Raw genomic sequence first — 12,445 nt, 5'->3', positions numbered from 1 at the left:
ATTTCTTTGAAAGATATGGAAAAGGGATTGTTTAAAGAGAAGATTTGACCTTCTCGCTTATTTTTTCTCGTACCTGTTTTATTCAGAAATATCAAGAAGTGTTATTTCTGGGGAATATAATATCTCTGTGTTACAGGGTTTACATATTATCAGTTTACAACTGCCACATCATAACCTACTTGTCAAAAACAGTTCAGTAGTTTCATTGCATTATTTTGATTGGTCGAGACTTCATTCATTAGAACACTGAAACGTAACGTGATTTTCGAGACGAAAGTTTAAATTCAAAAATGGTTCTTTGCAGAATTGTTTGTTGATTTTCATATTCCCTTTAAAAGCAGTTAAATTTGATAAAGAAAGAATATTGGCTGAATGTAATTCAGACGACATTGGAATGAAATAGCAGCATTTGTACGGATGTTTTCATCCTAACAGTTACTAAACGCCTTCAGTGATTAAAATACGAGATCAAACGGAATGACGAAGACGGCCATCTAGTGCCTTCATATCAATACTGTTTGATAATCATCGATTGACTTAGAGATCAAGGCAAACAACTTGAAATTGATAATATAGAATGAAAATAACAACTTTTAAAATAATATTTTGTTACCTTTCAGCTGCTGTGATGTGCCTGTTTTAAATGTTTTGTCATGAATAATGAAATGAGTGTTTATGTCCATTTTATAACCACAGAATATGTTGGTAATGTGATTTTCAAGAATTGTTTGTGTAAAGATTGAAATCAGTAATAAATGATACTGTATCTCTTATTTTAAAAAGCATATGTAATAATTATTCTTAAGTACTTATTTTATCATTTTTAATGATTACTGAATAAAAGCCAGTATGGTTAATTAATTGGATTAATTACAAATTAACAAATATAACATGGGACATTTTCTTAGTTTTATTTATAATTTTTTGACATCAAACGATTTTTATTCTGGCTTACTTAATTCCAAAACATCAAAATATTTTCTATATAAAACTTACCATGCTTTACATTCTGGTCTAAGGGACAAACCTTGTGTGATTCTCTCCTTTAAATAATTGTCTCTTAAATGATTCAATGAATTAACTCTTAAGAATTTCCATGTTTCTCTCAGTCCGACAAAAGCATTTCAAGGCCGAAAAAGTTTAAGACTAATTGATTCATACAAATGAAATTTGCAGGAAAAAGATAGGTTAAACTGTATATTTTAAACTATTTCAGCTGTATCTGGATGTACTAGAAACCAAGGAGGATGCGATCATGTATGTGTAGACAGTTATAACGGACATTTTTATTGTCGGTGTCGAGAAGGTTACCAATTGCAGTCTGATGGAAAATCATGTAGAGGTATAGTAAAGTTAAAATATTGTGAAGGAATTTATTTATGTATAAATTTGGCCGACTCTGTCACAAAACTAGTGAAGTCCAAAGTATATTATGTTTAAATTGTAAATGAGAGACAGCGTTAACAAATACCATAATGATTCCTTAAAAATATTCTTGACTACTTCTTATTTTGATACATTTTAAAGGGGCACTAGCTGTCAAATTCATGTTCACCGATTTGACTCAAATTCTCATATTTGATTTATAACAATGTAAAACATTTATCCAAACTATTAAAAGTCTAAAATAAACAGTTAACAGGACATGGGCATGATAACACGTAGCTTCGTTTCGTGTGTATTTTAGTCTAGACGCCATCTAATTAACTATCGACTTGACCCCCAAATTCATCCGATGACCATATAAGCGATGTAAACATAAATAAAAATATAAATAGATTAAGCGAACTCGTGCTATTGGATTTTTCTAGGTCTGTTTAATTTCATATTATAGGTTAAAGATATATGTTTATCATCGTTTTTACCTGTATAAGAATGATTTTTTGTGGATCGTATCAGTCAATCAAATGTTTCACTTTCAATGTTGACATTCTTTTCCTTTAAATAACTTTACACATACAATTCACGTGTTATCCATCTCCAGCTAAGGGGTTAAATTGAAGTTCACATGAATACGGATTCAATGAGGTCGAATTATTCACTTGCGAGTGAATAATTCATCATCAATGTTTCTTAGCTTATTTTGACAAAATTGAACCATACTGGCGGCTAAAAGCGAATAATTATTTCACTATTTCACTTTCATTAATGATTGAACAAAAAAAAAATCATATATTAGATTTTTTATATATCTCGTAGCTAGTGCCCCTTTAATAAATGATCTTAAAGAATTATTCTTTATAAGGACAAACGAAACTATTTTGTCTGCATAATAATTCATACATGTAAACATGGAAGAACATTTTTGCAAGTTCTATTTATCTTTTGTTTCAGTGTCTAATCCATGTCGTGCATCAAATGGTGGATGTGACCATATATGTAAAAATGACAACGGCAGAGCCTCTTGTCACTGTCGAGATGGGTATAAGCTGTCTAGGGATGGCAGAAAATGTCTTGGTAATATTGCTTGCGAGTGGAATTAATATCTCACAAGGGATTCTATTTGCCAATATTCGTCAAAAAGTTCTTTTATTTTATGGGAACATTAGAGGGAAATGTTATGCTTAACATTCAAGACGTCAACCGTATTAGGCTATACGAACTTCGTGCAATGACAAACAAACGTTGCACTTTTTTTTAACGTTCTACAGTTATTACTACGATACTATACTCTAACAACTTTTGATTTTTTAAAACTTAACTGGAGCTAGTTTTAGATAAATTTGAATATTTGATTTTTGTATGATTGATGAAATTGTGGGATTTAAAAAAAAATCATTCAAGATACCAGGCTTATTATTTTGTAAGCCAGACACGCGTTTCGTCTACTTAACAATTATCAGTGACGCTCGAAAGAAAACAGTTGGAAGGCCAAATCAAAACCGAAGTTGGAGATTGTTGCCGAAATTGTTGTTTTGTTGTTCTTTATCATTTCTATACATCTTATTATATTTCTAGATATTGATGAATGCACTAATGAAAATGGTGGTTGTACTCAGTCCTGTATCAATACTGCTGGTTCTTTTAAGTGTACCTGTACACCAGGGTACCAGTTAGGTGTAGACGGTAGATCTTGTTACAGTAAGTGCTATTTTTATTGATTTTATTTGCTGTGTTGATCAGTTAAAAAGTAAGGGGGAAAGCTAGTAGCCTATTGTCTGTTAGGAATCGTCGTGTAAATAAATAAAGCATTTTATTAAAAGCGCTTTTGAAACTAGTTAATTATTCGTAGATGGACGCTATATTATATGGCTTTTGAAAGATTGTAGACTACTGCTTTTATTTGTACAACTGTTTCTTGCATTAGAATTCGTTGAGGAGGAGAAAAAATATGATTATAGGTATGGCTGGTAGATATAACATTCTTCAATGTTTCTCAACCTATATAATGAGGTGTAATATACAACATAATATTCCAATGATGCAATTCAAAACCATGTGTAGTTTTCATGTACTGAAAATAAGATATCAAATCTGTAGAGGGGAAAGGAACTACAACATCAGCACTTTCTCAGATGTCCTTTGTAACATGTAAAAAATTAGTTACACTGAATAAATCTTTAGAGCAAAATAAGAATATTTGTTTTGATAGAGAAAAAAAAAATTCTCGATGAAATGATATTGATATTTATTATTTTAATGCTGCATGAAGATGCTAGATGCTATTATGGTAGGTAAAGAAAACCTTTCTTTCAATCATAACAAATCCTGATAAACATAAAGGAAAATTTAAAGACATTATCTTGCAGTAATTCTGCTTCATCAGTCACAAGCAACACTTTAAAGGCATACTATTAACTTAAATCGACAATTTTTAAATTATGCACATTGTTAACTGTACAAAAGAACTGTTTCTTTTTTTTTTCAAGAAAACAAATATGATTAACACAATCTATTATAAATTGAAGCTAACACAAATAATCTCATAAGTTGATTTTATAAAGTAAGAATAATGATACTAAATTAATATACCAAGGTAATTGGTTTGTCGAAATAATCTTGTGTCATTTATTCTAACATGCTTACTTTAAGAGGTAAGGAAGGCCAGTGATTTAGAAATTATGAAAGGTAATTTGAATATTTATTGTTGTTTGTTTATATGTGCTAATTGACATATTGTACGTGTGCAATAAGTAACTTGTATTGTACACTACACAAAAAAAAAAACGAGTTGGGTCCAATCCCCCATATTTATTAAATGAAAAGGACCATAATCTTAAAATCTTGAAATAATTTTCGACAGTTTTACATGATTCCACCAAAAACGTTTTGCGGCTCTGCATTTAATTGTTAAATGTGTTTAATATAAAATTGTTAATATAGCACGGTTTCGGAAAATTTAACGTCAAAGGACCCCTCTCATCGAAATAAAATAATTTGTAAGTGAAAGACAATAAAACCATGTATTTTTTTTTAATAGTGTCCTTCTTGTACATTTGTTTTTAAACATATTCGAAATTATCAAAAATCTATCAAATTGCTGTTTTGAGCTACATGTATTTTCAGGCGTTTATAACATAGTCTACAATAATATTATTGAAGAAAATACATGCAACTGTGATACTCTGGATTTAAGAAAATTGATGATTTTTTGAAAATGGCCCTGGTGCGAAATAAATTCAATGCAAATTGGCCTTACTCTCTGGAAACATATTATATTTAAAATAGTGGCAAAATAATAAAAGTCATGCTGTCATTCTGAAATTAAGAAGAAAGTGCTTTTATCAATTCATGAGAATATTTCCAACAGGACGTAAAGCACACGACTATCAATTATTCAAACGTCTGACCGTTTATGTTAATTTCAAGAATATTTAGGAACTTGCCAACAGCATTAATGACCACGGATTAACGAAAATGGACGGTGGATACCACAATATACATTTATCAATGAATTATAGCGCCTTAAAACTTTTCAATATTTTTCATTTGCGTAGTAAGTAAATAAAGCACTGCAATGGTTTTGTTATAGGAATATAATAAGTATTTGTAGACAGTTGTGCAATACAAAATAAGTTGGTAAATACAGAACTGCTATGGTTTTATTATAGGAATAGAATTGGAACTTGTAGACAGTTGTGTAATACAAAACGGAGGTTGTGCTCACAAATGCCGTCATGGTGATAAAGGTCCTATTTGTTCCTGCAGGAAAGGATACTTTTTGCAAGCAGATGAAAAGTCGTGTGCAGGTATATGTAAAATTCTACAGATTTTTAGACTCATGCCTTATGTATTTCAGGCACAGATAAATTTCTGCGGATTACAAAAAAATGTTTTATACATTTCATGAATAAGGAGAAATGATCATACAAAGAAACTTCATTTCAAAATCCAGCAATAATAATAACAGATTTCAAGGACTTTCAATGTGACTTATCCGTTTTTTTTTAAGCGAAGTAAATTCTCTTAACTGATTAACGCTTTTAGTCATAAAATCGCAATGCAATTGTGATTACAGTAATTTAAAACAGTACAACTATTTAATTTCATTTTTCAAATGTTCTTTTATTACATGCAAAATCTTTCATCGGAACACATTTTGTATGAAGCGACTTTTACTAAAATGGCACATGAGCATCTGTTGTTAACCGGAATTGAATATAACATCAAGCTATTTGTATTTTGTTTGAATTGTTATAGTTTTTCCTACACATTGTTGTTACTTGTAATGGAGTCATGTATAGTTTATGTCGTTTCGTTATACTGGAAAATAAAACACTACTTTAAAACACCAAGTTATTGATGTCTGCCAATGAAAATACAGAAATCATCTTCTCAAGGTCATAATATATACATGTACGTTAATTACCACACAAAAAAAAACGCTCAATAAGGATCAATAGTTAATGTGTTAACTTAATCGAATTGATGATTCAACCTTTTTCAACTTTAAACTGTTCTCTTTCAGACAAGGATGAGTGTGGATTAGGGGATGATTGTTGTACACAATTATGTAATAATAAACCGGGTGGATACTCGTGTGGATGTCGACCTGGGTTTGTACTAAACCATGATGGATGTGTATGCGATGGTAAGATACTATGAGATTAAACGCATTTTTTACTGAGTTTATGATATGTGTACGTAAACTTGACCAAGTCACTTACCATATAAAAAGTCATAAGAAATTGTATGTAAAGTTTGAGATGGAATTTGTCCAATTAACACACAATTTTAACTCCGAGTAAATGCGTTTTTGCATTTAATTTAGCTATATCTTTTTATCCCTTCAAAAACCGTCAATTTTAAGAACTAGGCAGGTAAAGAAAATGAGTTCTACCAAAAAAGTTATAACCGGACGCGTTGGTAACCCTTCACTCTATTGGTTTCCTAATTAAACAAGTCGTATAAGAATTATAAGATGGTACGACTATGACGAAAAATTATAATTTAAATGGCAATGAGACAGGCATGATAAAGTTGACAAAATTAGACATGAGATGAAATATAATTGTGCACAGTTAGCTAATATTCGTTGTAATCTGCTTGTCTAAAAATAACAGATAATATTTGTTTCCGAACAAAAATATTATTCCATATGGAACTGTTTGATGCCCTATATCATTTCTTTTCTATTGATGGAATAAATGAAAACTAGAGTATTAAAAGAAAAGTCAGACATTTTCACAGCGTTAAATCTAAAAAAAAACCAAATTCTTTTATAAAATATTTTATTTCATGTTGTTAAATTTCAGTTCGAATATGGTTACACAGGTATGATCAATAGATAAAGTTATGCACTAGAAATGAAAATAGGACCCTTTATATAAATATTAATTTCTTAAATAACTAGACAGAACCTGCTGTACAAACTGACCATCTTGTTACACGAACCAATAGTCACTTTGTGTTTCATATGTGTCAATAACTGGTTTGTGCAATTTGAAATGTAATGAAAGGCTTGTTTTCCTAGTACAAAATGCTCATCCTCGAAATGTAAAATTTTATTTCCAGATGTGGATGAATGTTTGAATGACAATGGCGCCTGTGAACAAATATGCGTAAACTCAGAAGGCTCCTACAGCTGTGCTTGTAAAGAGGGATTTCGATTGGCTCAAGATAGACGTAGATGTCTCCGTACGTTTTGTTCTATATCATAGTTTTGGTAGTGGCTTTTAAAGTAAAAATAATGGTTTGCCAAAAATATTTCATTTTTGGCCCTTTAAGGTAGAAAAATAATGGTTATAATAATGGATCGTTCAAAGAAACAGAAGTTTACATGAAGAACTTACTTCTTTATTTAGTATTTTCACATGATACTGATTGTTGACAACACATTTGCATTTTTTTAGGTAAAAGTATGAAAATAATATAGTTTTGATATATGATTCACTCCACTAATATATAATATCTATTGGCAAAACCGTTTCCATTCAATCATAACCTACAATTCAAAAATACATGTTATTTTCATTGACCTAGTATACATTTTTGTTTAGGGGCCAGCTGAAGTCCGCCTCCGGGTGCGGGATTTTCTCGCTGTGTTGAAGACCCATTGGTGGCCTTGAGCTGTTTTCTGCTCTTTGGTCGAGTTGTTGTCTCTTTGACACATTCCCCGTTTCCATTCTCAATTTTATTACATGTTCAGTATGCTTTATTTCTTTTGGAATGTTTATCATACAAATAAAACTTTTACATGAACATTATGTAAGCCAGTTTAAATTTTAATATTATATTTTGTAGAAAAACAGCATTTCCCAATAATTCTATAAAGTAAACTGAATTGGACCGGGGGTCTGAATATATCGCATTTAATGACAATAGTTTTCTATCACTATGTACCTTCACATTCAATTTTATAGTTCAGTTAATACAATTATTACTAATTAATGTAAATGTTGTTCTTGTTGTAAGATGTAAGCAGTGAAGCACACAGACTTCTACTTCGTTTTTACAAAAAGAAATAGCAGCAACAGGATTGAAAATCACGTGCCTTTTAGTTGTTCACAGGATTCAATTGAGTGAACATCTTGTTCATGTTGTTCTTACCATTCTATTTATGTTGTGTTATTCTAATTTAGTATTAACCCCAGTGACTCCAGCTCCCACATTGGGACCTGATCTTGTTCTTACCATTCTATTTATGTTATGTTATTTTAATTTAGTATTAACCCCAGTGACTCCAGCTCCCACATTGGGACCTGGTCGTGGTGACCTTCCAGATATTAGATTTGACACCACACCTAAGGCTGTAATTCCGATCACGGAATCAGAACATTTAAGAGATGCAGTTGTTCAGACTAAAATTAAGTTTGGTATGTTGACTTAAATGTTAAAGTTTAGATTCTTTGTATTTAGCTTTGATTAAAAATACTAATCTTGATACATTTTACATGTTTACATGCAGCTTTTAATGGAACACATGTTGGTAAGAATATTTAACAATTGAACTTTTGTACAGTTAAAACATATTTTTGTGCTGAGTTATATATTTTAGTAAGATATCTATTTCCTTTATTCAAATGATACATAAATATATATATAAGATTATTAGCAAAGTCTTTTCAGTGATAACTATCTTTTTTTATTAAAGTCATTTAGTTTGTTTATTTATAATTCGTTATTTGACGAAATTCAACTATGAGTCCACATTTGTTTGCATTTCTTGAATGTTACCATTGTGAACCCACGAAGCAAATAACTGATTATCTTTCCTCATTTTTAATTCTTTTTTTATATTGATGCTATTTTGATGGAATAGATTTATACTTTGTTGAAAGATTTTACTATGTGTGTACTCAATTTATTTTAGCCTTAACTGACAGAACGTTGTCACTATCGCCACGGAGTAATCCACAAACTTGAACGTGTTGTCTGGACAGCGGTACACACATTCTTTTATATATTTCAGTTTCATTACCTGTTGTGCTATATAAATTAATACTTTTTTTAATGAGTGTTAATTATTCTTGTTTTCCTGCATAGAATGCCGGCTTGGAACGTTTGGAGATGAATGCGAGTATGACTGTTACAGTTGTCAGAATGATGCTAGGTGCACTGACGAGAAAGATGGATGTATTTGTACAACTGGCTGGATAGGGCCGATCTGCAACGATACATGTCCGCAGGTAAATAAAAGGCAAAAAGTAAAATAGCAAAAATACCGAACTCCAAGAAAAATTTAAAACGGAAAGTCCCTTATCAAATGGCAAAATCAAAAGTACAAACATATCAAACGAATGGAAAACAACTGTCATAGTCCTGACTTGGTACAGGCATTTCCTTATGTAGAAAATGGTGGATAAAACCTGGTTTTATATCTAGCTAAACCTCTCACTTGTAGGACAGTCGCATAAAATTCCATTATATTCACAACATTGTGTGAACAAAACAAACAGACACAATAGGTAAAAATGTCAAAACAGCAGTTTACAGATGTTCAAATCTCATTCAGAATATACGATTCAAGGTTTAAACAAAAAATGATAGAATCAGATTAACTGTTAAAAAATGAAAGAAAGGGTGTGTTGACAGGGTAAGCGTCTCCTCATATGTTTAGATCACCTGCCATGGGAAGTCCCAAAAGGTTAAAACTCGGTAAATAGTAATATCTCTTATGGTTACGGCCTGTTATCTATTTCTTGCATGAAGAGATATTTCTCTATCACACTGCACGGAGTGTGATACGAAAAAGTGATACGAAAATCTGCATTAATTTGATTGGCTTATCCAGCATCATGAGACGATATTACAATATGTCCATTGGCTATTCGTTATGTCATTGATGACTTTCAAAGATTAAGACGATGTACATTTCGTCCATGGTAACGGACATATTTGATTTCTTCAATAATATACAAAACACTCACACTTTTCACATGAAAATCTTCTTTTTGTCAAATTTTATTATATTCTGAAACGTACGAAAAGTTTTAAAATGTCCGATGTCATTGACATATGACGTCATACTTGTATGTGCAAAAGACTAGATCAACTATTCGCGGAATTTTTAATTTAACACAACGAGAGTGTTGACCATTAGAGAAATATGTTGAACAACTTGTGAGAATTGGATATTGCTTGTTATCAACTCTCGTTATTTAATTTAAATACTGTAAATTCAGAAATTATTGCGATGTTTTTATTATTGCGATAAATGCGACAGGGTTATAATCGCAATAATTCAAACTCGCATTTTGAAATTTTTTATATGACTTAAACAGGATTTATCTCAAAATCGCAAAAATTAAAATCGCATTTTAGTCTAAAATTACAAAATCGCAATAATAAATGCACGCAATAATTTCTGAATTTACATTAGTAATAATAAACTCGACGAAGGCTCGTTTATTATTATATTGAAATTAAATAACTCGAGTTGATATCCAGCGATATCCAATTCTCAATCGTTATGAAACCTATAATTATAGACAAGTTTGATCGGAGGATTGAACCCCTGCCGGTATGATTTATATGAATGTCGGTGCTTCTGATTTGGCATGGTTTATATAATCGTCATTGCTTCTGCAATAGCACAAGTTAAATGTTTTTTAAATGAACAATTTCAATAAATACATTATTTTTAATATATATGCGGGGAAAGGTACGTTTGCTGATTTTGTTGCTCTCGATATCGATTTCAGGGAGTCTTACTTGTGTTCTGGAATAACTCTTTAGGGGAAAAAAGGTTGACAGAAATTTTTTTTAAATATTTGGAAGCTTTTAATCTCATAGACATAAACAGTACACTGAGCCATTCTTGGAATATTTTCTTGAATATACAAATTCATTGGAATGTAAATGCAACAAACCAACAAACTCATTAAATTTGAAGTAATATGATAAGTATGTCTTTATTATTTAAGGGACATTTTGGAGATGGTTGTAATGGCCTCTGTACTTGCCAGAACGGCGGGTCATGTGATGCTGTAACGGGCGTTTGTATTTGTCCACCAGGTGTCAAAGGAGACAACTGCGAGGATGGTTGCCCACCTGGGTACTACACACAAAACTGTGACCAAAAATGTCCTACACATTGTCCAAATGGGTTTTGTAATCGAATTTTCGGATTTTGTGAATGTGCCGTGGGATTTTTCGGACCATCATGTAACCATCCTTGTCCAGAATGGACATATGGAGCAAACTGTTTGGAACAGTGTACATGTCATCATGAAAACACAGAAACATGTGATAATAAGGTTAGACATTTTATAGTAAACAATTGGTTGTGAAAACAATATAATATCAATTAGAGATAGTCGTTAAATATTACAAAATCATTCACTTCAACGAAAAGAAGCTGTGATGGATACATCAATTAGACTGCAATCAAACATACACAGAATACAGATATTTGCCTAGGACTTGCAATAACAAGTATCTACACCATATTTTGACTGAATCCACAGAGTTTGTTGCAATCTATTTAAACAGGAATTAAAAATAACATATAAGCTGCATTGTTAAAGTTTATGGTAACAGAAACATGCATACATCATGTTTAACATTCATTCGAAGGATGTTGAAGGAATGAATAATAAATCAGAACGAATTTACAAATTTTAAAAAAGAATAACGTCTACGTCTACCATTAATGATGGATTTTGCATTTCAGGTTATTGTCGTTGGGTATGTTTGCAATTTTTCTAGAAACACACGTCAGAGATCCATTAAATTCTTTACTTATATTTAAATTTATAATTTATTCTTTCTTTACTAGATAGGGAAATGCATATGTAAACCTGGGTTGCATGGTAAGAATTGCGACCAAAAATGTGAAGATGGTTTCTACGGAAGACAGTGTCAACAGCAGTGTAATTGTCCCAATTCCTTCAAATGTGACCACGTGACCGGAACTTGCCTATACAACTGTCCAGCTGGGTGGATAGGAGAAAGATGTGATCAAAGTAAGAAGATTTACCATCTTGCATTTATAATATGGTCGTTTCATATTTTTACAATTTTTCGTTGTTTTAATTCTTTGGGGTTACGGAATTTTCGGATTCTTCTTTACTGAAAAATAATTTATAGTCTGTCTAGAAAAGAAGAAAGGGGTTTAACAGTTTGTGGAAGGTGACCATGCACATGTTAAATACTTTCACATAAATTTAAACAATCTGAATATACACAAATCGACGGTCTTAACCTCAGTTGTACACAATACATGACCATAGTTTTAAATCAGAAATGCAAAACTCAGATTATCTAAAGTCTTTCTATTGACATCGTAGTCCTCAAAATTGAAATACGGGGGAAGATTTATACTGCCGTGTTCCCTCTGTTAAATGTTTGTATTATATAAGAGAGGGACGAAAGATACCAGAGGGACAGTCAAACTCATAGATCGGAAACAAACTGACAACGCCATGGCCAAAAATAAAAAGACAAACAGACAAATAATAGTACAGATGACACAACATAGAAAACTAAAGACTAAGCAACAAGAACCCCACCAAAAACTGGGGGTGATCTCAGGTGCTCTGGAAGGGTAAGCTACATCGTCAAA

At 31.5% G+C, this 12,445-nt stretch overlaps 1 protein-coding gene across 4 annotated transcripts in view; it reads left to right on the top strand.

Annotated features, from left to right (window-relative positions):
• Positions 1 to 12,445, top strand: part of LOC127736414 (multiple epidermal growth factor-like domains protein 6) — a 133,487-nt gene that overhangs the window by 99,519 nt on the left and 21,523 nt on the right. For all 4 annotated transcript variants that reach the window (XM_052246956.1, XM_052246957.1, XM_052246959.1 and 1 more), the window contains 10 exons: positions 1,217 to 1,342; positions 2,335 to 2,457; positions 2,959 to 3,081; positions 5,052 to 5,189; positions 5,909 to 6,031; positions 6,955 to 7,077; positions 8,106 to 8,255; positions 8,926 to 9,068; positions 10,806 to 11,138; positions 11,660 to 11,846. In XM_052246956.1, coding sequence (XP_052102916.1) covers positions 1,217 to 1,342; positions 2,335 to 2,457; positions 2,959 to 3,081; positions 5,052 to 5,189; positions 5,909 to 6,031; positions 6,955 to 7,077; positions 8,106 to 8,255; positions 8,926 to 9,068; positions 10,806 to 11,138; positions 11,660 to 11,846 — 1,569 coding nt within the window. The remainder of the gene's footprint in view (positions 1 to 1,216; positions 1,343 to 2,334; positions 2,458 to 2,958; positions 3,082 to 5,051; positions 5,190 to 5,908; positions 6,032 to 6,954; positions 7,078 to 8,105; positions 8,256 to 8,925; positions 9,069 to 10,805; positions 11,139 to 11,659; positions 11,847 to 12,445) is intronic.

The sequence above is a fragment of the Mytilus californianus genome, unplaced genomic scaffold (assembly GCF_021869535.1).
Source record: "Mytilus californianus isolate M0D057914Y unplaced genomic scaffold, xbMytCali1.0.p SCAF_30, whole genome shotgun sequence".
NCBI lineage: Eukaryota > Metazoa > Mollusca > Bivalvia > Mytilida > Mytilidae > Mytilus > Mytilus californianus.
This window is presented reverse-complemented; position numbering and strand designations above follow the sequence as displayed.